The sequence below is a fragment of the Heliconius melpomene genome, chromosome 14, assembly GCF_056956725.1.
Source record: "Heliconius melpomene rosina isolate 202511_hmr_F chromosome 14, ASM5695672v1, whole genome shotgun sequence".
Classification (NCBI taxonomy): domain Eukaryota; kingdom Metazoa; phylum Arthropoda; class Insecta; order Lepidoptera; family Nymphalidae; genus Heliconius; species Heliconius melpomene.
In genome coordinates, this window is record NC_140402.1 from 526,422 (window position 1) to 553,782 (window position 27,361).

General features: G+C 33.8%; 2 protein-coding genes across 2 annotated transcripts; both read right to left on the reverse strand.

The window, feature by feature from the left end:
• Window positions 1–1,598: 1,598 nt before the first annotated feature.
• LOC146531826 (uncharacterized) lies at window positions 1,599–13,018 on the reverse strand. Its single transcript, XM_085197144.1, has 5 exons — window positions 11,733–13,018; window positions 10,483–10,658; window positions 4,927–5,033; window positions 2,891–4,143; window positions 1,599–1,863 (listed from the first exon to the last, which is right to left on the reverse strand). Exons 1-5 carry the CDS (start codon window positions 12,944–12,946, stop codon window positions 1,659–1,661), a joined length of 2,955 nt encoding a protein of 984 aa, XP_085053270.1. The 5' UTR covers window positions 12,947–13,018; the 3' UTR covers window positions 1,599–1,658.
• Window positions 13,019–21,946: 8,928 nt separating this feature from the next.
• LOC146531827 (esterase FE4-like) lies at window positions 21,947–25,647 on the reverse strand. Its single transcript, XM_085197143.1, has 3 exons — window positions 25,234–25,647; window positions 23,129–24,396; window positions 21,947–22,981 (listed from the first exon to the last, which is right to left on the reverse strand). Exons 1-3 carry the CDS (start codon window positions 25,399–25,401, stop codon window positions 22,813–22,815), a joined length of 1,605 nt encoding a protein of 534 aa, XP_085053269.1. The 5' UTR covers window positions 25,402–25,647; the 3' UTR covers window positions 21,947–22,812.
• Between the last annotated feature and the right edge of the window lie 1,714 nt (window positions 25,648–27,361).

Consider the following 27,361-nt stretch of genomic DNA (forward strand, 5'->3'; position numbering starts at 1 on the left):
ATTTATGAAACGTTTACTTCAAATTATTTAATTGACCTGTAAACAAAGATATTTTTTAAAAGAACTTCGTGCTGTATCCCGCATGTAGCAGGGTAGACAGAGGGAACCTAGTGTAAAGACACTCCAGCGGAACTACTGTACCCCGCTACATATAGGATACAGCGGAAGCTGACCACATACTGGGCTTTGGACATTCATTCAAAGCTTAAAAAATAGGTAACAAGAAAATAGATTTGAGAACATCAAATTGAAAACGGTCAGCACGTCTATCTAAAACCGTACGATATCTTTCCAGTCCAACAATCAGTTGCATCGCTCCCAGGCTCCAGCAGCCACGCCGTCCAAAGATAAATATTCAATGTTATCATTTAATACTGGCGTCCCACAGCCCGCACTCTGCCAGGACACAGCGCTGTTCAAATAGAGATGGCAAAACCTATGAAATGGTTATTGGATTATTCTAAAAGAATTTTAGATATTTTCAAGTTTTTGTGCTTTTTAGTCCAAATGTTATGTTTAATTTAAATTTTATGCGGTGAAGGTGGTGAACGGAGTGTCTTAACATTTGTGATTTTGTTCGTTTAGTGGTGTCATAAATGCTGTGTAAATGTCACTGAGTTTTTCTAGATCTAGAGTAATTAAATGGATATAAGTATTTTAGTTTAGTCTGACGCAAATCCAATGTTGGAATCATTTCAAAATTAGATTAAGTTCTGATTCCTAGTCTAATATTATAGAGGGTAGAGGTAAGGAGTACCTACTGTCTCTGTGTTTGAAAAAGTGTCCATCAAAACGGGTAAAAAAGTGGCGCTTCGATACGAAAATAAATTTCAAATATCTATTTTCACTACAGATACTTCACGTTTCCTATAATTGTTCAGTTCATATAATCCTTTTCATAATATAAGCGTAACTTCGTTCGAGTTTTGAACTATAACTTATTGTTTACATGTGGACACTTTTTTAGCTGAAATACTCATATGAGATGGTGCTCCTTACCTCTACCCTCCACATACAATATAAATACAAATAATTGTGAACCGATTACAGATAGGAAGCGAAAAATCGTACTCGGGGCAACAGATAACAAATTGTAATTTCGCCGGCGGCGAGACTTCTCTGGCATAAATTATTAATAATGACTAGAACTCCGCCCCCGCCCCCGGGCTCCAATCTTAGCGTTTTACATTTTTATTTTATCGAATCTGTTCCCCCCAATTTTTTTCAATTATCATAATTATTCAATGATTCGTTATCTGTGGAGGTTTATATGTAATAAAGTTACTATTACCATATTTAGTCTATAATTTGACATTTGGGACAAGGTAATGGCGCGTACGCGATAGATATCATAATTTAAATAAATGAATCACGATAAAAATATTAAATTATGTATAGTTTGTATAAAAGCAATCTTATAATGTATCCGTTTTGTTTGTATTGTTATCTGATTGTACGAAAATTAAGTTATTTTCTTTTTTGACTGACTTAAAACATTAGTTATGTACGTTTATTTGTATGTTTATTTAAGAGAAAAACTAAAAAACCACTGAAATTATAACAAAATTTATCTTTATTGATTTAAATAAAACAAAACATTTAAATATTTTACATATAATTTGTTCATTATCTACATTAATTTAAACATAATTTAACGATCAACACCTTTCAGCACTGTCACATGGCACAAAACCACTCTTCCCGTAAGTACACAGCAACTCCAAAAAGAAGTCCCCGCGTTGCTCCTTGCGAGGATGATCGATTACATACAAATGTTTGTCCAGGACTAAGATATTTGATTGATTCGTCGTCGCCGCTGGCCATTTTAGAGGTAGCAGGTTGTTTTTCTTTGGCGTGGGGTTCCTGTAATTAAAATATGAATAACAACTATGTATGGTCGTGTTTGAATATAATGTACTAGTGCCTATTCAGAGCAAGTGTCAATGTCTCGTAGTGACTGAGATACTTTGCAAATTAAATTACTTTAGAATTTAGAACTTTTTGGACTATCTCGACGGAGATAATGGCTTATAAAGTATTTAATTTTACTTAGATCTTAATAACTTATATATTTACATTCTTGTCTCCATAAAACTACTGAAATATTTTTTTAATATTATTTATTTAATTCAAATTCAAATTCAAAATTCAAAATATTCTTTATTCAAATAGGCAATTATTATAAGCACTTTTGAATCGTCGAATGAACATATGAACAAAAAGCTACCACCGGTTCGGAAGGCAGTTCTGCTGAGAAGAGCCGGCAAGAAACTCAACAGTTGCTATTTTTTTAGTTAATGCAGTTAATATTTTTTTTATTTTATATTTTATTTAATATTTTTTTAGAATAAAAATAAATTATGCATGATTACAGTCCGCGAGGTCTTAAGCTGGGCTGTGTGAGTAGTGAGTCACTTGCATCGATAAATCGGGTTTAGCTGCCTTTTATTACAACAGTTATACGCTATGATAGCAGCGTCACATACTTAATTTTCAATATTTTATTTGTGAATTCGATTTTCTAAAAGTGAAAGATAAAATTGGCTCTACCATTGTACAAGTACGGTTAATGTATGTAAGCAAGCAGTTAAGAAAGAACATAAATATCATGGATGCTGTCCTTGATGATATAACGGAACGATTCATTATTAACTCGAAAGACTTGTCAGTCGATAATGAAAATTACGAGGATGTAAAATCTAGTGTAGAAGAATGTTGTCAGATATGTTTTAATTTTTTTTTATTGATCTTTAATAATTAGTTTTATTTTTAAAAGTAAAGTTTAATTTTTTATTTATTTATAGATACACACACAAATGCAAAGCTCAGCTTTCGCCTCGTGAACTCTATTTATAATTATTCATAAGAAGAAAAAGGAAAGATTAATTACCCTTTCGATATGAAATTATGAATTAATGTTGTCATTTTATTAATCATCTTTCTGTCATTGCTTGTCAACGGTAGAGATATACCCATAGGCTTGAAGACGTAAAATAGCTCTCCAGCGTGGGTTGTTCCATTGAAATACAATCCTGATAACAATTTTCCAAAGTTTCGACTACCAACATATGAAAATTGGTAATTGTATATAGGTTTATCAGAAAATTTGGTAATTACTTTGGAAAAAGCGTTTATACTTCCATACGCGATCCAATCTGAATAAAAAAATGTCAAACTTTTAGCTGACGTCCTATAATCAATTGTACTGTTGCCGAAATAATGAGATTTTATTATTTTGCCGATTTCTCGTTTTGCTTTATTTGAGCACCAAGAAAACACACATGGGAGCATATCATTAAAATTGTCATTCAATTCTTTGGTCGATTTGTCACTTAGCAATCTGTAGAAGAAACCACCTTCGTTATCTGTATAACCTATAACAACAGGGACTTTGTTAAATTGCCCCGATTTCAAAATATTATATGGTGTATCACGAAAAAATGGCTGAGTAAAGTTGTTGTCCACACACGGCGAATATCTGAAGTACCTTGGATTTACAGAATCGTCATACGTGACGTGCAGCAGTGTCGGTAGAGCCGCTTGCACAAATATATCAAACACGTCACGTTCAGTTCTCGCCGGGGATATTTTCCTCGCGTCGTCTAATGCAGGTTTAAAAGGTTCGATATTAAACGCCCAAGTGGACAACGCCGTGCCACTCATCAGAATTGCCTTGTGAAATAAATCTTTACTCTTTTCTGATAGAAAATGGAGTGCTGCGGAACTGGCACCTGCACTTTGTCCACAAAGTGTTACGTTGTCAGGATTTCCACCGAACGAACCTATGTTTTTCTTTATCCACTGTAGGGCTGCCACCTGATCTCTTAATCCTAGGTTTGAAATACCATTTAAGCACAAAAAACCTAGTACGCCCAGTCTGTAATTGATAATTACAACAACAGTGCCTTTTGCTACTAAATATTGAGGGTCGTAAAGTTCTTTACTTCCTTTGAAATAGGCTCCGCCATGAAAAAACACCATAACTGGAAGCTTATCATCTTTTGTGGTTTTCTCCGGAGTGTATACGTCTAGGTAAAGGCAGTCTTCAGCTCCTGTTGTGAGGAACGATATCAGTTGTGGACATCTCACGAATGGGTTTATAGCATGAAAGACGCTTTGCCATTTCGCAGGTTCTTTTGGAAACTGAAATAATTAGAATTGGGTGAAAAGAAATAGTTAAAGTTTAATTAATTTAATTTTAGTTTTTATTAGAGAAGAAATAGATTGTAGTACAAAAATAGAAAAGATGGGAGATTGGCAGCTTTTCCTTCTCATCGATATAGTGTTTTCGAAGGTCAATCGAGTCCCCCTACCTCTCACCGCTTACTTTTATTTTAGAGATACGGAGATTTATAAGAAATAATGTTTAATTTCAACATTATTGGCAACTATCGATATTTTACATAATTTTAATAAATCTACAGTAAGTTAAGAAAGACCGGCCAATATTATGTTATTCATATTAATATGTATTTCTATGGAGAGATATGAAATATTAGCATCAGTTTGTTAAGCAACAGTGTAAAAACTACCGTGTCGCAAGTCACATGGGTTTGCTAATATTTATTTAACTGTATACACTTAAGATTTATTATTGCTAAATAATTATAGAAAGAGGACGAGAGAGGAGGAATTGTAGATTAGGACTTGCGGCGCAGTAACCATCTGTCTTAGTAGTGGATGTTTTTGTGGATTCAAATCCGACTGAGATTTGGGTAGTTATCATTATATCATCAACATACAACTGTGACTATTGTACCGTTTTTCATGTTGGTGGAAAGTATATAAACATGTGTTTTTCTAAACTTTTATTATTTAATCTTTCAACCGAGAAAAGATTACTATACACAAACGTAAACGAAAACGAGTACTTTTTTCTCTACCATTATATCACTGTAGATGTTCTATATCAAGTACTATACTAACCTGGAATCTCTCACTGGTAGCATAAGGTATGCTCAAATACCTGTTATAACTGAGCCCTCGTAGACCACGCAGTTTTCCTTGACTTATATACACTAACGGCGTCAGTATGCCGCTCGACGGCTGTACAATTAAATATGTTGTAAAAACAAATATAGCATAACTTAAATTCTTCATTTTTGATGGATTTTTGGTTAATTTTTGCTAAGATTACCTATATCTTACTATTCCTTCATTTTAATGTAACTGAATTGACTGATTCAATTTTGAACTCACGTCCCATTGATAACGTTTAAAAAGTTAATTCAAAGTAAATTTAATTTCTATTTCTACTATGAAGCAGTCGAGCTGACATGAATGAATTTAAACGATTAATTTAATTTATATATTTCTGCTTTACGTTCTATTTTGAAAATGATTTGAACAAAACCAAGTGTGTGGCGCATTCGTATCACTAACACTATCTCACTAAGCACTAACACTGACACTATCATTCTTTAGGGCACTATAAACATCTATATCTATTTAATAGTATTTGGATGTATGTGAGGCAGGCGGTCTTGGTCTAAGCACACTGACTGTGTACTTTAAAGGAGTTGCATAAACAGAAAGTCAAGCGATATTTTACGCAAGTGGTTATTTGTAAGAGAAATATAAGTATTAATGCTGCCGTGGCACAGTTGTTCTAAATAACTCAGGGGTTGTCGGTTCAAATCCTTATCAAAGGAATGTTATTGTTAATATATTTTGTGTTACTTTGATTATTTATAAAGGTGGCGTTTATTTAGGTAGACAGGTGATATCTGTAAAAAGACGAGCAGTCAGTAAGCCGTGCCTTGCTTTTGTGTGTGTTCATATACGATATATTACATTTTTTTGTATATCTGTATCCTGCACATAGGTAGGTAAGCATAGGGAACCTGGGAATCGAATCCACAACCTGTCGCGTTTACAGTCGCGAGGCCTTGCGCCACGACTGGCCTTAACATATTAATGTTCTATTTTTCTTTTCGATTTATTACAAGTAAAAGATAAAGATGGCACGTTCTCATCGAACTACGTCGAAATTCTTATATGCTTGTTACAACTTATAGTTGTTAGCATCTCTGTAGGGAGATTTTCACAAATTTCCGCCGCCCACTCCGCCCTTCGCGTTACAGTCACTCGCTTGTGCCTGAGCTCTTAGTTATTTCCATTTGACCACGCGAACGAAGCCACGTGTAAATGCTAGTGACACACAAATTTCTCATTCTATTGCACAATAAAGCAGTCATTGAACTAGACACTTCTATAGAATAGAAGCCACTAATATAGAATAGACGCTTTATGGTCGTTACTCGGTTATTTTTATGAAGATAGAAATACTTCAGCGGTAGGTAGTTGTAAAGAACTAAACGCGATTTATCACACCCAGAGCTGCGATCGCGCTTACTTTGTACATTTTACTGTAGTTAGTTCTAAGCTGTAAACGTTATCTCAATTTTGGGATTTTTTTATATTTTTAAATTTTTAGTCTACAATGGATTGTAAATAGCGGCCGTAGTGGAGTAGTAGGACAGCATCTGATTGTAGACGCGACGATTGCGGGTGCGATTCCCATTTCGGAACATGAATTACTTCCTTTTCCTCGCTCTGGTAATAAAATATGCGCAGCGTTAAGTTTCGCCGGTATCTAATGTAACGAGTAGCTCCTATAGTATGATAGATAGATTATGCGGGACACATCAAAAGCAAAAATAAAATAAATACAATAATGTAGTGTTAGTGATTTCTGCATCTGCAAATTCAAATAATCAAATGATTTTATTTCTCATATTAAATAAAGAAACATCCATTTAATATTCTTTGACAGAGATATTTCTTTGAATAAATGTACATGTTTATCATTCACAATTGAGGCTGATTCACAATTGACTGTAAAGGGTGCTTTCATTAGAGAATAACTTACTATTCTCGCCCTTTGGATTTGGTTTCCCTAACATGATAAAGCGTGGTATACAGTTCTTCACTAGTTGCGAGAGAAACGTAGGCCCTTAACACTTTTTCCTACCCTGCGCGTGAAGCAAAAAAACAACAATTCCGCAATCTCTAGACCAACCCTAGAATTAAAAGGACGCGGCAGTCCAATTTGCATGTTCTCCCAGTTTATAACAATTAGCCCGCCGGTTCCCGGATATTTTTCTTTATTAACCGGATTAAGCGCGTCTACCGGCCGCCTCCTGGACCCTCCTCCTGGACCCGGGGCCTGGAGCGGGGCCTGCGCTGTACTACTTAATTGAATTTTATAACGAATTGCTTTCCTTGGCGATACTTTGTGTGTATTATTTTATGAAATATATAGTATTGTCGAGGCCAGTAGTGGTGCAATTTAATATTTTCATTTCTTCGCTCCGGTGTAGAAGGCCAAACGCGGCGTTGAGTTCCGCCACTCAACACGCAATGCCTCCAGAATTCGGCGAAAAATGGTAAACGGAATGTCTTAACATAACTCTGCTTACCTTGCTGAGAGTGTAACCCGCACAATGACGCTAAAAGAAATGAATAAAACTTAATTTCAACAAATACTAATATTCGATGGACCCTGGCTCTCTGAGCCTACTGAAACTGAAAAAAAAATACTAAATGAAATTTAAACAGTAATAGACCTCCACCTCCGCCTATGTAGGTATAAATGTGGCTGTAGTCAAAGTGACGACTGGCAACTTGTCAGTTAATAGCAGTTCCACGCGCTGACAACTTAACAGACTGTCTAGAACTGCTGAATTTGTATTCGTTTCGTGTTTATTCAACAGTCGGTACCTAATACCTGTTGTTATACAGTATTTAACTGAAAACGCGACGGTTGATGGTTCGATTCTCATTCGGTGAAATGAATTATTTTCAATTTCTCTTCTCTTTCCCTGGTAACGCCAAAAAAGTGTAGATTTTCGCTATTCAAGCTTTTACAATGTGAGTGGGAATTAAACTTTTAGTAAAAAAACCTTCAATTGTTCTTAAATAATTGAACAACTGAATAAAAAGTTAACTTAAATGACTTCCATAATAATAATTTTAAACGAAAGTTGATTAGATATCGGTAGTTTCCACAGCTCTCAGGGGTTCCTTCGGTTTTTCTTTTTCACTCGCTACTTTACTTCAGCGTTGAACGCCCGAGGCGACCAAGTTTTTGCTATAGCAGTTGACAGACAAACAGCCGTCAGCCAGTTCTTGCCAACTTGTTACTTTGTGCCTTTTTTCTTTTCGCATCCTGTTTATTCTAGATTTTGTTCGGCCAATTTTACATTTTAGAAATTTATATTGATATTTGAAAAAGTTTATATTTCGTACGATTGTTTGATATATCTCAAGAACTAGTGAGAATTAAGGAAGGTACAGTTTTGTTATCTATTTTGTATTAATAAAATTTAAATATTTATTTTTAATTTAATATGAATATAGAAAATTAAATATTAATATTTATATATATACGCTTTGCTAAGACATTGCGGCGTTAAATTTCGTCACTCATGAGGCTGTCTCGAATTTAAGCGAAATCTGGAGAATCGTCGTCACATTGTCTATAATATACATTTAATTTAAATAAATTTAGTTATTTTTCTAATCTCTACCTATCATACAAAGTTTAAATAAATATTATTAAGATATTTAATTAATACATTTTTTAGTAAAATAGGAAATGATAATACCTTATATTATCCATATCCATACCTATATTATAAATTCGAAAGTAACTCTGTCTGTCTGTCTGTCTGTCTGTCTTTACGCAATCAGGGTCAAACCGCTAATTTAATTGTGATAAAATACACATATAGAGATACTTGAGGGTCTCGGAATGAACATAGGATACCTTTTTTTTCTCATATTTGTAATATTTTCGATATATACCAAAATATTAAAATAATTAATTTGACAAGCAATTTATTCCGCCATGTTAATAACAATAGTCGCTACGCGTTGCTAAGCAACGGCTTGCAAAGTTTGTTGTTTTCGTAAGAAAACGGTACCCAAAGTGAGTTTGCTTAATGCATACATGGCGCGCGCCGATATAGATTTGTATACATTAACAAAAATTAGATGATTTCTATAATTTGATATTCATCCTTATGATAATAAATATAATGGTCACTTTTAGCATTTCATCTAGATAGAAATTATAGTTTACTGTATAACATTCTAATAAATAATTTAGATGTCACTGATTCCAAATGACCTAGCCTACGAGTGGTATAGTATGACCCACGCGAACGGGCAGACTTTGATGATTTTGTAAATTTTTATATATCTTCGAATTACTATTATTTTTTATGTAATTATTTACTGCTTATAATTAATTTATCTCAGTTCGGTTATCCATACCGATGTTATACACTTAAAATATCGTAATGTTAATCATTTGGGTTTTATTTAATATTGTTCGCAAAAATTATTAATTATTTAATATAGAAAAATGTTTAGTAGGTACGCGCGCACGGCAAACTTTAGGTACTTTTGTTAATATTTAGAATTTACTTTAGTAACTTTTACTTCTTTTGTTTGTTCATTTCGGTTACTCAGATATTTTTTCTAATAATAAATCTCCACTTATTATAATTTTTTGACTTATTTTAATTATTTAGGCTCATATTTTCGCGGGCGTAGCCGCGTCCGGGCCCACTAGTGTTATCTATATATATAAAAGGACTTGTCCTCACTGACTGAGGTAAGACGCACGCACAGCCGTAACCGCTGATGGTAGAAACGTGGAATTTGGACAAAAGTTTACTTTCGTAATCTGGACATCCACTAAGAAGGGATTTTTAAAAATTTTAACCCTAAAGGGGTGAAATAGGGGTTCAAAGTTTGTATGGAAAAAAATTTAAATCGGCACCGATTATTATAAAATTTGAAATTTAGATTTTTAAAAGTATTTAATTGAACACGTGTTTCATCGTTTTCTAGAATTCTCCCCCTAAGGGTGCAAATAAGGGGTTGAAAGTTTGTATGGAAAAATCTTTAAATCGCCACCGATTTTTATAAAATTAGAAATTTAGACTCTTAAAAATATTTCATTGAACATATGTTTCATGGGTTATTACAATTCACCCTTAAATACGCAAGCGAAGCTGCGCGCGTCCGCAAGTTTACATACAAAGTAAATAAAAAATATTTAATAGAACAATAATTTAATTAATAAATTAAAACTATACGAACAAATACTTTATATCACCTTTTGTTATTGCACATTGACTTAGACTAAGAAACATTCCACTAATTAGTAAGTACACAAAATGACCTCACGCGAGACTTAAACGTGCTACCCCATTTAGCTACACTAGTTACCGAAATACGGTTTCGCCCGCTTAAATTTATTGTTATATTATAGCCAAATTATACAAAATCTTTACATAAATTTGCAGCATATTTGTTGTTTTGATGGATAAGCTATATTACTGTAAAGTTTCATCTAAATCCGTTCAGTAGTTTTTGTGTTAAAGTGGAACAAACATCCATCCAAACTTTAACATTATTAATTAATTTAAAATCGTGTTCTTCTACAGGTATCATTAGTAAAACCAAAGAAACCGTAGTCTTTCCTTCTGTACTTTTTATATGTGGAATTCCAGAATTGTATAGTAGATGTGTCCCACATGGGCGCAGTTGTGAGACGCCTGTCTATAACGAGAGCTATGGGGTTCGATGATCGACTCGGTCTCCATTTTATTGGTATTAGGCTGTTCGTAGTTGGCGTTGGGTCACTGGAATTAAAAAGGTATTATAATTATTTTCATATATTCACATACTTTTATGATTATTTCCCTATAATGGTCTAAAAGGGAGGCCTTCAAAGTCATGGCGCAGTAGGGATAGCATTACACTGCAAGCACGTTGGTTGTCGGTTCAGTTACATTCGGGGTAACGATTTATCTTGATTTCCTCGCTCTCGCAAATTAAAACTCAATATCCAGTTCTGCCACTTAGCACGCAATCTCTCCAAATTTGCATGGAAATTTGGGGACGGAGTGTCACAACTCTTAGGTTGTAATGGTGAATGCATTCTATTCCCCGCTGTGCGGGAAAAAGCGTGAGGCTATTTTGCTATTATTAAATAAAATATTATATAAAAGTATTTCTACATTTTCTATATTTAGTTATGGCGTACTTATACTCGTAGGTACACTCGTACAAGGTAAAATTATATTAATGTGTGTTAAAATTGTGAATGTAAGTTTATTTGTTATGCTTTTACGCCAGAACTACTTAACTCTTAGACGTAATAGAAATGATATAGGATACTTTTTTTTAAAATATATTATCTTATAATATAAAAACAAGTTTAAGCGAGCAAACCCGCGTTCGAATCACTAGTTTCTTTATAAACGAACAAATTAAAAGGCTATCTAAAAGTAAACATAGCAAAAAAAAATAGTCTGTCAATCAGTATTCACCTCACGTACGTTATAATATTGACTTTATTTACGCCGCCGTTAATCCGGACGTAGTGAGTTCATTTGTATACAAAATCATGGATTGCGGTCGCTGCCCCCCATACATCGTGATTGTACAAAATATGTCATGTATTATGCAAGAGGGTGAGTGAGAATAGTGATAAAATATTCCATTTATTTGTCTGTCTATCTGTCAAGACTCCTTTTCTCAAGAACTCTTTGTGAGATCGAGTTGTAACTCTTACTTGTGAGTCTTACTAGTAACTATAACTTGTGAGTTTATGGCTAGGTATATCACAGAAAACGCCAATACAAAATAATATATACAACTTTTTTTTCAGCTTCACGCTGAATCTCAACAATTTAAAGTAGAATAAAAATTACCTGTACTTAGCGAAGTTCGTCCATAGCAGAACCATACGCTTTATCATATTCAATTCGAAATATCTAGTCGGTAGAGGAAACGAATGTGGCTTGAAGAGGTACATCAATTCATCCCCGTGAGAGGCACCAGGCTTGAATATATGACCAGATATTATCTTTGGCATATTTATATATCCAGCATACTTAAAGAGATAGAAGTAAGTTGGTTGGCTCGAAGTCATCGTATACAGGTTCGATTCCACCGCTGTGGGATACTTAATGTGAAGGTCAGAGTACAGGTCCACCAAGTTCATTATACTATCGTCCTGCTCCCTTGAGAAGTATCGTTTCATAACTGTGGACATTGTAGCGTTTTCCGTTTCTTTGGAAGGAAATTGTAAGTCGTTTTGAAATAAGTAACGCGGTTCCACTTCGGTTTCAACTTCCTTTATGCTTCTCCCGTGAGACTTTCCCGCGAAATATATTCCTTCATTGTTATTATAACCGATGATAATTGGAATTTTTGTATAGTTTCCAGACCTTATGATATCCATTGGATATTGTGTTACTATAGGTTCTATTCCAGGAAGATGCTTTTCTACACATGGCGCAAATAAGGGCTGCGCCGTCGTAAATTGTCTGTATTTTGTATGTTTTATGGCTAATATTATATCGTGAACAGATTTTTCCGAGAGAACTTTGTAAATTTTATGTGGGTCGTGGCCATAGTAGCCGAATTCCACAGCTAAGTCACTGGCTGTCTTGATTGGATCATGTTGTATCGCCCACGGCGCAATGGTGGCGCCACTTTGCAAAATGGCCCTGTGAAAGAGTCCACTCGCGGCCGGAGATAAAATAAGATATGATATTGATACAGCACCAGCACTTTCACCAAATAACGTGATATTATTGGGATTTCCGCCAAACGCAGCAATGTTATCTCTTACCCAGGTTAGTGCAGCTATTTGATCTTTAAGTCCAGCGTTTCCTGGCGCTTCTTTAATACCCAAGCATAGAAATCCTTCCACATTTAACCTATAGTTAATTCCAACGAATATGACATCTTCCTGTACAATAAATGCAGGGCCATACAAAAATGAGGAGCCTGTGCCTTCTAAGAAACATCCACCATGTATGAAGACCATGACTGGGAGAGGTTCCTCTATGATTCTGGCTGGAGTATAAACGTGTAGTTTCAGGCAGTCTTCATCTCCCATAACAATTGATCCGATCATCTTTTGCGGACATCGCGCATTTTCGTTGATAGCGTCGAATATTCCACTCCATCGTGGTGGGGGTAGTGGTGCCTGTAATAGTTAAATAAGATATATTATCTTAAGAAATCATAGAGTCATATAAACATATTTATTAGGAGTCAACATGTGGCAGCATCTGGCTAAACACGATGGATTTCTACTCGGGAGAATGCATTATATATGGAAATTATAGACCGACATTTGCGGCATTAAGTTCCACAGGTGAAACACCACAGGTTCCGAAAAGTGGGAAGCGGAAGTCTAAACAATAGGCGCCCTCTGACTATCCTTCAGAACGAGGTAACCAGCGTGATGCTGAAGACAGACAATTCAGTAAATGTTGTAAAGATTATATATAGATGTAGATGTAGTTTCTATTAGTAACATTTTCGAACCAACTGAAAGAATGAGCGTAGCTATTTCGATTTTATAATCTATATATATAAAAGGACTTGTCCTCACTGACTGAGGTAAGACGCACGCACAGACCTAACCACTGGTAGTAGAAACGTTAAATTTGAACAAAAGTTTACTTTCGTAATCTGGACATCCACTAAGAAGGGATTTTAAAAAATTTTAACCCTAAAGGGGTGAAATAGGGGTTCAAAGTTTGTATGGAAAAAAATTTAAATCGGCCCCGATTTTTATAAAATTTGAAATTTAGATTTTTAAAAGTATTCAATTGAACACGTATTTCATAGTTTTCTAGAATTCTCCCTCTAAGGGTGCAAAAAAGGGGTTGAAAGTTTGTATAGGTTTTTTTTAAATCGTCACCAATTATTATAAAATTTGAAATTCAGACTCTTAAACGTATATAATTAAACACATGTTTCATGGTTTTCTAGATTTCACCCCCTAAGGGTGTAAAAAAGGGGTTGAAAGTTTGTATGGGAAAATTCTTAAATCGCCACCGGTTTTTATAAAATTTGATATTTAGACTCTTCAAAATATTTAATTAAACATATGTTTCATGGTTTTCTAGAATTCACCCCCTAAGGGTGCAAATAAGGGGTTGAAAGTTTGTATGGAAAAATCTTTAAATCGCCACCGATTTTTATAAAATGTGAAATTTAGACTCTTAAAAATATTTCATTGAACAAATGTATCATGGGTTATTAGAATTCACCCTTAAATACGCAAGCAAAGCTGCGCGCGTCCGCTAGTAAAGATATAAAATGAATATAAAACTTCATTTGTACGCAGGTTCACTTAGTTTAAGGTCGCGGTCAATAACCATATAAATAGTCGTTTGTGACGTTACTTCAAGTAACCTAACCTAACTAGCTAACTGTGTTTGTATATTATTTTTTACGTTTTCATTTGTTACACTTAATGTTAATAAATGGTTAATGAGACTAGTCGTAGTGCGTCTAAAGTGGTGATGGAACAGGTTATGGGTTCGAACCCCACTCACATCACATTTAGCCTAGTGTTAAGACAATCCGTATTCTTTAAGACATTTCCGTTCCGCATTTGCAACCACTTTCTGGAGGTATTGCGTGTTGACTGGCGGAACTCAACGCCGCGCTGTGCTTCATTACTGGATTATATTAAATATTGCATTCCCCAGAGTGAACAACTTTGTGGGGCTGAGCCCCACTCGGAGAGTGGAGAATTTTAATTTTCTCGATCTGGTAACAATGTTGGGTTCCGTTACTCAACACGCAATGTCTCGATAATTGAGTAGAATGTGGCGAACGGAGTGTCGTAACACAATGTTAGTGTTAGTTAAGTTTCTAAAAGCGGGATACAGTGTGAAGCTAAAAAACAATAAAAATAACAAGACAATTTTGTTTTCAAATAAATGACGATCTCCGTACAAGGAAGGACGCCGAGAGTGGCGACATCAGCGCTGCCCTTGACTTCGATATAGTACTCTACTTAAGAGTTAAGACGCATTCAGAGATACAAGAAATTGCGAGGAATTTTCTACGGTTGTTCGTACATTTGTATTTATTTAAGTGCAAATTGAGTAATACTACAAGTTTGTACTTTACCATTTTTTGACTAAGCAACTATTTAAATGTTGTTTTTTTTTTCAACTTCACAGTAGTATCTTCACTTAGTGTCGAGACACTCCGTTTACCACCTTCCGAAGAAATGAAAATATTATTCATTCCTCCCAGTGAGAATTGAACCAACAAACGTCACGTTTAGAGTTACACGCCACTCCGTCACGAAGGCCTTGAATATTATTTTTGAGTTAATTTTGATTGTTATTATTTGCCAAAATTTTAGTTCTGTTTTTATAAATGAAGTATTATAAATTAAGTAGGCAGGGGAAATCTCGTTTGAGCTTTGAGAACGCCAAAATTGATTAGAAAATAATAAACGGAGTGTTTTAACACAAGATTCCCTCTGCCTAAAGTGCTATGCGCAAGGAGCGTGAAGCAGCCAAACTTTCCTTGTAATTCACTTTGTAGGTACATTAGAGAATTGAGTCGAATTGACCAGCCGGTCGTGGCACAGCTCGCGGGGTGTGCCTGTAAACGCAACTGGTTCGATTCCCACTCGAGGAAATGACATATTTAATTCAACCAATCCTCGAATTTGGCGGTTAGGGGGGCGGAGTGTCTTAACACTTGCTGGCCACTTGCTTCATGCGGAATAAGGCGTGAACCAGAAAAAAATCAATAAAATTATTTGCGTAGTTTAAAAGTTATGTGCGTCACGCGTTTTCGCGGAGGTAACTTAATTATAAATAACATAAGTATGTAAATTTATACAAATAATAAAATTATAAAGGATAGCTGTTTGTGCGTGGAAGATATGTGAGAAGATGATTTGTGCACGCTAATCTCAGAAACGGCTTAACCGATTTCACTGTTGTAGTGTAGGGAGCTTCCCTTTACATTTTGATTGTTTTATTTGAATTGGTTCATAAATAAAAAAGTTGTATTCATTATAATTATATACGATTGCTAGAAAATAATGAATAAATATTTTTTTTATAGATTCTATTGAATTCAATATAATAATTTTATATAATAAGACAATATCCGCACATTAATACAATATTGTCTTTAAAATAATGATATTATTAGTACGCTAAAGTAATTAAAACAAATAATTGACTAGTTCAAGCAGGCGAAGCCGCGGTCGCTACTCTACCTATATAAATTTTATAATATAACGAACACCTCACGAATCGTATTTACGCAGGATTTTGAAGACAAAATCCTACAAATCACTGTTGAATTATACATATTTAACATATTATTTACATATTATATGAAAACAATATAATATTAACATAAAAAATGTTAACCTTAATGTTGAATGGGCTACAAAAGTACCCAAGTAAATACTTATCTAAAAAAGAAAAATAATAATTTTGTGTATTATAGATATTTAAGTAAATGTGCTCTTAATGTTCATATTTTTAGTTGTACGCTGTATCTTGTACATAGTAGTGTAGGCAGAGGGAACCTGGGTGCCTACTGGGTGCTTGAAATACGCTAAATAAGACACTTCTCGTCTACACTTTGCGTGCTGGGTGGTGGAACTCAACGCCGTGTTTAAAGAGAATAGCTTATTTTTCCGGGATGGACGTATCTCGAGATATATTCTTTTTGACTGTAATTAAGCTTTTAATCTATATGTTAATCTGTTTTTTATTTTATTTCTAAGGGCTTCTTTTGGTTAGTAACAATTCTGTGGGTTGCCTTCCACTATTCTGGGGTGGAACCTACAACTACTGCTGTTTACAGTCAAACGTCGTTCCGCCATCTATATTTCTAGTCTAGTATAGAATCTATATTTTACATACGCTAATATTTATTTTGTAAAATACCTAATTATTAAGTCAAGATAATAATAATTGCAGAGAGAAAAAATGAAAACGTAGTACTTTTCCCTAATTATTCTAAAATAGTGCGCAGATATTGTGAACATATAAAAATACAGGTTTTTTAATACGACTCATATCTGATGGCCTTCAAAATAAATATTTTATAACGTACCTATATAAAATATTTTATTACAATTATCCGATTTACATTATATTACAAAGTAAACTCATAATTAAAATGTACATATAAATGGTATCAATTAATTAATATAAAAATTTAATTAATTCATGATATACTTTTATTATACATAGAAAAAATTTTATATTTTTAAATATAAGTTATTATATAAAAAAAAATATTAATTATTATTACTATTGTTAAAACAAGAAGAGCTTTTGGTTGAACGCGCTAATATCAGGAATTGGTTTCAAAAAAAATATTTTTGTATTGTTGATTCTCTCTGTATGTACACAGAGTGAATTTAGTTCCGCTGCCTCTGGAGGTTACTCCAGAGACAGGGCAGAGGGAGGCTTGTATTAAGACGCTCGCCCCCCACTTTCCGCAAATTCTGGAGGCATTGTGCGTTGAGTGGGGGTGCTCAACGCCACGCTTTGGCTGGGTCCAGGAGCGAAGAGTTAAAAAAAAAAAGTTTCGTTTCCTCGTGTGTACAGTGCCCCTGCGCCACGGCTGGCCTCGTTTGCATAATACAAAGAAGGAGTTACACTTATGTAGATTAATTACAAGTAACAATGCGTTAATTAATTACAAGTAGAAATGAATACCCATTACTGATAGGTCACAACCCGAGCACTTGCACCGCTCGTGCCTCTTTATCGCAGTAGATCCAAAATGTATGACAATCACAAGTAACATGTCACACCATAAATTGCATATTAAATGGAAAAAATATTTTAATTTATTAGTATATATCGAGAATATTACAAATATAAGAAAATAAGTAGCCTATGTTCATCCCAAGACCCTCAAGTATTCCTATATAACATTTTATTACAATCTGATCAGCGGCGTGGCCGCGATGGCGGTACAGACAGACAGACGGACAGACAGAATTACTTTCGAATTTATAATATAAGTATAAATACAAAAATAAATCGCAAATTCCAAGAAGGCAAGACTATCCTACTATAAAGCAGGAAAGTTGACTCGTACAAGCTAGATCTGTCATTGCATACATATTGCGTATTCAGAAGTTTCGAGACAAGGCCACGCACGATCGACACTATATAAAATATTTATTTTATTTATCTTTTATCCTTTACATATATATGTATATTTGGTTTTTTGAAGTATTAGCTTGGAATTGAACTTAGGCCTTCAAATTCATTATTAAAGTTGAACTTAAGTTGAAGCTAGGCGCCGGTCGTGTGAGTAACTGTAAACGCAACAAGTTCGAGTTCGATTCCTACTCGGGGAAATGAATTACAGCGAGAAAATATTCTCCCTCTGGTAACTGGCAAAGCGCGGCGTTGAGTTCAATCACTCAATACGTAAAGTCTCGAAAACATAATGGACAGAGGGGAACGGGGTGTCTTTAAAATAACAACTACTTGGATTTGTAATCTTTGTGACCCTTGCCCATGGGCGTATGAGCGTATCTAGAGATATTTTATGGGGTGGGCACATCCCAAATGGCTCCCCCTCTTTCTACGTCCATGCCTTTGTCAGACGACTTTCATGTACTAACTCTTATTTGTAAAGTCCCGAAAGAAACAATGATGCTAGTGACATAACGTTTGCAATAAAATATCATTATCTTTGGGTAGCAGAAATTTGTAAAATTCTCTCTAGAGAGATAGTAACGACATAAATAAGTTGTAACAAGTATATAAGAATTTCTACGTAGCTCTATAAGAACGTATGGCTCAGTTGGTCAGAGCGCATGGACAGTTTCCAAAGAGGCGCGGGTTCCAATCCCGCTACGTTAAAATTTTTGTACGTTTTCTTAATAAGTGCAAATGGAAGTTGTTGTTCACATCTTCAAAATTTAACCGAAATTTTTTCAGCTTCACGCTTTATCCCGCAAGTGCAGAGTAGGCAGAGGGAGTTTAATGTTAAGATATTCCGGACCTCACTTTCTTCAGATTTCTGGACGCAATGCGTGTTGAGTCGCGGAACTTAACACCAGAGCGAAGAAACTCAAATAGAATTAGACTGGGAATCAAATTGCGTTGACGGTTACATACTTGACAACTCACATACTTGACTCAATATATTTTCGAAAATGTTATGTTCGTTAACAATAATATTAATGATTTAGCTAGAATTGGTAATGTATGTAAAATCAATAGAAATAGGAGTAAACTTGTCGCACCTGTAACCCGATTACAGCGAGTCCGTAATTCTTTTATGGGACAATGTGTACGCTTTTACCATAGGTCCCCAGGAAACGTCAGAGAATGTTCTATATCACAATTACCAAATTAATGATTTTATAAATTATAACACGCCTTGGGAAGGAAGTGCTTCAAAGAATCATTGTCAGAAATGTTAAACTGTGTATAATTGGGTCTTTTTTTTTTTTTTTAAAAGTCCCGCTGAGTTTCTTGCGCCGGTTCTTCTCAGGTCTGACGCATTAACTTTACTGAACTGGTTGTAGATTATTTGACGTTCAAAAAATTAACCATGAAACTTCTTATTTTGAATAGAATTATTTGACTTTGACCCTGTGGCCTCCTATACTGGCCTCTAATTATAATATTATATAATCGACGGATTATTTTATGTTAACTTGTAATACAAAACCAGCTTCAATTATACAGACTTAATTAAGGGAAACAGCCTATAGCAGGGTAGGCAAAGGGAACCTGGGAACTTCCATTTCCCACTTTCTGGCGAATTCTGAATGCATTGCGTGTTGCGCAAATAGTATATAAGATCTACAAAAAACGGTTATAGTATCTAATGTATTTAATTAGATAGGTAATAACGCTCTATTGTTTGAATTTATTCTGTAAAACCGTTTAGTTTTTTTATATTTATATTTTTTTACGGTACTGTATTTAGTAGATAAAAGACTAATTATGTAATATCTAAAGGTTAGGTTATCACGTTAATAAACTTCCCGATGTAGATATATAAAAGAAAACCAATAAAACGAGGCAAACAAAACAAAAATTAATTTAACTAGAATAAAATATTACAATGTTATCAAAATGTACACGAAGCTGAAAATTATTTAAATTATTTTCACTCATCCTAAGGTACCGCTTTCTTCTTTATAAGATATAAAAATACAGTATATTATACATACATAAGAGAGTGTACTTTAAAATTGATATTTCTAATAAAATATAGATAATATTGATATAAAAATTACATAGATTTGAAAAAACAGATTTGTTTTTTTGTGACATCAATGAATCCGACTTGTGACCTCTCGCTCAATAATAACAAACAATAAGTGGTCCAAGGTTCATATACAAAAATCCTTGCAACTTCCTTAATATGGAAATTTCTTATGAAATAAAATTTTATTATTCTTAATTAATAGTCAATTATATATTATGTTTGTTTTTAATGTTGAATATTTTTTTATATAATAGGCGCAGTTAACGATGCCATCGTGGCTTAGTGGCACAACATATAACTTGAAGCGTGACGGTAGTGGGTTTGATCCCCACTCAGGGGATTAATTGTATTTAAATTATTATCATTTCCCCGGCCTGGTAGACAAAACGTGGCGTTGACTTTCACCAATCAATGTAACGAACTCACTGTCAAAATTGAGCGGAAAATAGAGAATGGAGTATCTCAAGATCAAGGCTTTCTTGCGCCAATCCAGCTACATAGTTAGTTTACAATTCCTTTTTTGTTTCAGGTAATTATTTATAGTAAAATTATACATACAGAGAATTTCTTTTGTATTTTGTAAAAATAATAAATATTGCTCTTTCGTGTGGGAAATGAACCCATAACCTTCACGTTTACAGGCGCACAGTTTTAGGTATCCTGTCTTATGTACCTATATGCAAAAAAGTCAATAATCTTTAAAATGCTTATAATAAACAAAAATAATTTTACAAAGAAAATAAATAAAGTTAATAATAATATAAACATATTAGTTACCTTATCTATGCGGAAACTGGTCCACTATCAGATACACAAGAACAAAACTGAATATAAAAAACGGAGAATTTGGTCACTATAACCTACAACCGACCACTATGTCTAGATCTCAGTGCTATTGCTTTCACTTAAGTATGATACGTACTGAAATCTTGTTAATCCAGCATGCGTTTACTTAACTCGGTGTAAGTTGGGTAACTGCACGCATTGTGCAATGAATCTTTCGCAGGCAGCGGATACATTTCCTTTGGACGGTTGCGTTTTGCAAAGTGCTAATAATATTGCTATTTTTTTTAGATATTGAAGAGAAAATAATTATGTATTACTTCGATTGAAATCAAAATATTCTTCAGGTAATCAATAAAAGTATAATTTAGTACAAAGCTGTACGTTCACAGCTACGGCTCAGACTAGACTACCATACAGATTAGAAAAATTTGATAAGAAATCTTAGAAAAATATAAAAGTGGGTAGATAAATAATAAACGAGTAATTTTTGATTTTGTATTAAATGAAAGAAGGATTCTTTGTCTTATTGGAGTAGGGATTGATAATAGTTTTCAGGAAAGGAATCGAACTCAAGAAGGGATTGTGAAAAGCTGTCTGGTGGCCTGCAAGTTAATAAATAATTGCCACCTGATAACAAAAGGTCAATTGCTTGAGTTATGTATTTGTTAACTATTTATAATATTATATTTATTGTTTATTATAAAGAAACCTTTCTATCGGGAATTCTTTCCTTTCCTTATCATATTGTAAGCCAACCATCGTGTGGCTGCAAGCGTCAATTAACCGCAAAATTCGGAACGAAAGTGTCTAAATATTAAGTTCCCAGGTTCCCTCTGTCTACTCTGCTATGTGCGGGATGCAGTGTGAAGCTGAAAAAAAATTGTAAGTAATCTCTGGCTTATCTTCATCTGGTTACAGGGACCCAAGCGTATGACTGTAAACATGAGATCTTGTGGGTTCGATTCGAATTCAAGAATATGAAATATTTATTATTATTTTATTAACGGGAAATTCCATTTTACATCTTAAAGTCCATAGAGATGATAAGTTAACGTCGACATATGTAGATGCATATATGAAAATCACAATAAAATTTGTTGCGTATTTTTTTATTATTCTTATGTTATTATTATTCTTATGTTGAAGCGTACAATACACGAACACTCGTTTATTAATAAAAACAAATTAACAAAAACAAATATATTTTCATAAAAAAATATTAATAAAATGTGAACAAGAGTACAATTCTTCGTAATGTTTACTATCTTACGTAAAACAAAAAAGAAATAATCTCATGGTTTTATACTCTGATCAAATATAATTAGAATAAAGCTATAGTTATAAAGCGTTTGTAATTCTATTTTTCGTATTTATTATTATTGTCATGTTTGTAATTCTTGAAATATTATAATGAATAGAACAATCGTACGTACCCCAGGATAATCATAAAAATACCATTTATCAAAACCATATCAACCTAAAATCATCCATCCAACCATCTTGCATACTACTTACCATGCCAGGCTAATTCTTATAAAATATTTAATTCATCTATCAATAAAAGAAATCTATAAATTAATAACATTTGAATAGCATGCTTAAAAATGATGTGACCTTAATATATACTATACTAGTTGACGCGCGCAGCTTCGCCCGCTTATTTGCACTTTTAGGGGTGAATCCTAATAAACCATGAAACACGTGTTCAATGAAATAATTTTAAGAGTTTAAATTTCAAATCTTATAAAAATCGATGGCGATTTAAATTTTTTTCCATACAAACTTTCAACCCCTATTTCATCCCCTTAGGAGTCGAATATTGCAAATTCCCGTCTTAGCGAGCACCTACGTCCTATAAGTAACTCCTATGCAAAATTTGAGATTCCTAGCACATGTAGTTTCTGAGATTTCGTGATGAGTGAGTGACCTTTCGATTTTATATATATAGATTAATATATTTTAACCTTTTCTTCTATATTTTGAATACGTTTTATTCCAAAAGAGAAGATTTTCATCATCCCAAATCTGTTGATACGATAAATCCTTGTCTATGACTAGTAATTGAGAGTTTTTATTGCTAATAGGTGACCATTTGTGCAGAACATCGGAATTATCAAGCGTGGAATATCTGAAAAAAGAAAAGAAAAATTTTTAATAATCATTATTATAATTTTTATTTTTCAAGGCACAGCTACACGACTACGGCTATATTGATAGAGAACAAAAAAACCTTTAAGTTAAATTTTTATATCAATATGTTAATATCAGTACATACCCATATTTGGCAAAATTAGTCCACATCGTTGTTAGTTTATCTATAATATCCACTTCAAAAAATGACTGAGGTAAAGTCATTTTTACTTTGAACATATAAAATAACTCATCAGCGTGTGTCGCTCCAGGATACTTGCCAAATTGGAATAAAAATTTCACCAAATTCATGGTTCCATCGTAAACAAATTTATACATGTATACAGGATTTTGCATATTTTTTACTAAAAGTTCAGCCGTAGAAATAACTGGATAGACTATGCCTGAGTCACCTTCAAATTTTGAAAGCATGATGATTATATCTTCATTAGTTGTATTGTACAATTGGTTCAAATGTCGTGCTGTTTCGTGCTTATCTTTATCAGATAAAAATTCTAGATCTCTAGGGATAGCATCAAGAAAATTGAAATTCTCAATTGTTGTTTTGTTTTCTTTACCAACAAACATGTAACCTTCGGCGCTATTGAATCCCATTATAACTGGTACCTTATTATATTGTCCTTTTGATAACAAATTATACGGATGTTCTGTTAAGAAATGCTCCATATCTGGTATTTTTTTTTCTGCACAAGGCACGAATATATTTTCAGATAGTGACACTTCTCCTTTTTTTCTTGGTATACGAGTTTCTAAAAGTTTAACGATTGACTGGCTTTTGAACAATTCATATAATTTGTAAGGATCCTCCAAATCATGGCCCATTTGCTTGGCTAATTTCTTAGCAGTTTCAAAAGGTTCGAATTGAAAGCTCCATGGAGATACAGCTGAACCACTTTGCATAATAGCTTTATTGAAAAGTCCTTTAGACATTGGCGATGATATGTGATATAAAACGGATGCTGAACCAGCACTTTCACCAAACAATGTTATTTTATCCGGATCTCCACCAAAGGACTTTATATTTCTTTTTATCCATCGTAAGCTTTCGACTTGATCTTTTAAGCCTGCGTTCCCTGGCGCTTCCTTTATGCCCAAACACAGGAAACCCAAAATTTCAAGTCTATAGTTAAACGTTACTAAAATCACTCCATGCCTCAAAAAATACTCTGGTCCATACAAAAATGGAGATCCAGAACCATCTCTAAAGCCACCACCATGTATATATACCATGACGGGGTACAAATTTTCTGATTTTTTTACTGGAGTGTATATATTAAGAGTAAGACAGTCTTCGTGTTCTAATACTAATGTTGTAGTAAATCTTTGTGAGCATCTTATATGTTCTTCTGTAGCTTCGAATATTCCCTTCCACCGTGGACTTGGAGACGGTGCCTGAAATGTTACCAATAATAAAAATAAATATCGACTTTTCATAATTTTCTTTTGCCATAATAAAAGATATATAAATTTCCGTGTAAAACAGAAATTTATACATCATTTATTGAGATAGGTAAACATTAAAGTTAACACATTCCTTGTCGTATCAATAGCGTACACTACGATCGTGTTTGATTTCGATATGGCTTCAAATTACAACTATTATCTTTAAAATACGGGGCACAAGCGTACGTATCAAACATGACGGCATTGATTACAAAACTTCAAGAATTCGGCGGGAACTGGGGAACAGTTAGGTTCCCTTTGCCTACTCTGCGATGTGCGGGATGAAGCTAAAAAAGAGCTAATAAATATTTTACTTGACGATTATACTGTTTACATTCAGATATTATTACGAGTTTGTAATTATCAAAGAATGTACTAGTACTTAATTGAGATCAAATGCTTGACGCTGTCGGGGTCGTGGGACAGCTGAGAAGCGTTAGACTTGCTGTTTGCTCGTTTATATTGAAAATAATTGTGTTATCCTGATCTGATTAAAGTCGGAATTACGATCCGTTGGTTTCTTAAATATGGTCATTATCTCGTAAGGAAGTCATATACATATATATGTACATGTAAAATATTTTCGTTATTGAGTGACTGACAGACTACGCACACACGAAACTATCGGATTAGGAAGATGAAATTTCGACGTCTCACGTCCAACAGTTGTTGACTAAACTAAGATTATTATAAAATTCGTTTTTACAACACCACTCTCAGGAAATTGGAGAAATATAAGAAAAAACATACTAATATTTAATAAGTAAAAATTTCAATTTAATTTACCTGAAATCTTTCAAACGTAGCGTAAGGTATCCCCAAAAAGCTGTAATGGGAACCGTCGTTTGACAAGGAACCTCGAAGTAAACCATTTGTCACTAACACTGGTAGTGTCGGCTGTCTCACTAACCGTCCTGCCCAAAGTGACCAAAGTACAAGCCAGTGCAATTTCATGGTTACTTCACCACTATGTCAGAATAGTTCTATAACACACCTTCTATCGTGGGGATCATGGGCACTATGAGAAAATTACTAGAAATTACGGAAATTTACCAAAAAATCACTAAAAACCGGTCACTTTAAACTGTTCCCAATTAAAATTAAATGCATTTTTAATATATTTTCCGTTACTAAAAGGATATTTTTATTATAAACATGTACAGATCGCTTCTTGAGCCGGTTAGCGAATGACAGTTGTACGCATCAAGCCACGGTACTTTCTATATATTTTTGTACAATTCTCGACTTTATTTCCCTAAAATACAGTTTAAATTTCACTATTCTTTTGTAATCTATATATAACTATAGATATATGCAACCGATTGTATATTATTGAAGTGACAAGACAAGTTTTATGATCACGTAAGATGTATTGTTTCATTATAAATCTTATTAGTTAACGTTAAGGTTTATTTTGCATTAATATTGGTTTAAATTAATAGTTATTGAAATGTTGGTTGTAATATTTTATTGTTAATACTTTCTACAGTAAAGGTTGTATGGGTTCAAATTTTGTATGGAGAATGTATTGAAGCCAAAAGTCAGTAAATATGATGGTTGTAGATACAATCGTTATCTGGAGGAATGATGATACTTAACTCGCGGTGTTATGTTCCGCCACTCAACACGCAATATCTCAGAAATTAAACAGTGAGTGGGGAACAAAAGGGTCTTAATATTACGTCCCCTCTGAATTGAGGTATACAGCGTGGCTTAAATATTGCATTTAAGGAATAATGCATTTTCGACAGCTATTATATTTTGAAATATTACTTTTAAAGAAGTATGTTTTCAATTTTCCTTACACATTTGTCCTAGAATTTATTAGTTGCTATTAACTCCAATTTTCAATATTGCAATTAAAAATCATCAGGCGGAGGGCACATACTTTTTAAATTTGCAGAGCACTATTAGGCTGCGAAATAGGTCATCCCGTTGTTCAATTTTCGCATGAACACTTGTTGGCGGAACTTAACGCCAATTTAAGGGTTTAATCTTCTAAGTTTTTTTTTCATTTTAGTTGCATATATTCTATTTCATTATATTCTATTTCATTATATTCTATTTCATATATTCTATTTCATTATATTCTATTTCATATATTCTATTTCATTTTAGTTGCATATACTTTCCGCGGACCTACAATTAAAATATCTGGCACTGGTTTTTGTACTCGTATATGTAAACGAATCAACGAGTAACATATTGGCAAGTTTTATAGTAAGTACTTATTTATACAGAGAACATTTTTAATTATAAATGTTAAAAATATATATTTTACATTTATTCATTAAACACTGTTTTATGGTTCCGTACCTTTAAAGGAAAAAAGGAACCCTTATAAGATTTTACACTTTGTTGTCCGTCTATCAGTCTGTTTGTCTGTCAAGAGCCTTTATCTCAGTAACGCTTGGAGATATCGAGTTGAAATTATCATACACCTAGTTGTGTTTTTTTTAGCTCAGCTAAGTCTGAATTCTGAAAAAGTTTGAAATCTCCAATTTTTGTACGGAACTCTCGGTGGGCGAGCCTGACTCGCCCTTGTTGTCAAGCCAAGTTGTTTCTGTTTTTTACATGTTAACTTTATTATCTTTTGAACATGAAGAAAATAAAATATAATAGATATATATTTATTTACGTTTAATTTAACTTAAGCTTTTTTTTAGCTTCACGCTATATCCAGCACATGGCAGGATTGGCGCAGGTAACCTGGAAACCTAGTGGTAAGAACACTCGTGTGCCCATTAAGACATTTCCGCTAAATACTTGAGGCATGTCATGTTGAGCGGCAGAACTCAAATGAAAACTTTTCCTCGTAGCCAGAGCGAGCAAATGAAAATATATAATATCCTCGAAAAAAATGTAAATGGGAAAAAAAAGAGGGAATCGAACTCACGACCCGTCGCTGTTCTTA

Coding starts and splice junctions, on each gene's coding strand:
- LOC146531827 (XM_085197143.1), bottom strand. CDS start 25,401: ATGAAATTGCACTGGCTTGTACTTTGGTCACTTTGGGCAGGACGGTTA. Junction 24,397..25,233: donor CTACGTTTGAAAGATTTCAG/GTAAATTAAATT, acceptor GTAACATTTCAG/GCACCGTCTCCAAGTCCACG. Junction 22,982..23,128: donor ACTAATTTTGCCAAATATGG/GTATGTACTGAT, acceptor TTCTTTTTTCAG/ATATTCCACGCTTGATAATT.
- LOC146531826 (XM_085197144.1), bottom strand. CDS start 12,946: ATGATCGGATCAATTGTTATGGGAGATGAAGACTGCCTGAAACTACAC. Junction 5,034..10,482: donor CAGAAGGAAAGACTACGGTT/TCTTTGGTTTTA, acceptor CGTCGAGCGGCA/TACTGACGCCGTTAGTGTAT. Junction 1,864..2,890: donor CATAATTTCATATCGAAAGG/GTAATTAATCTT, acceptor TTTTAATTACAG/GAACCCCACGCCAAAGAAAA.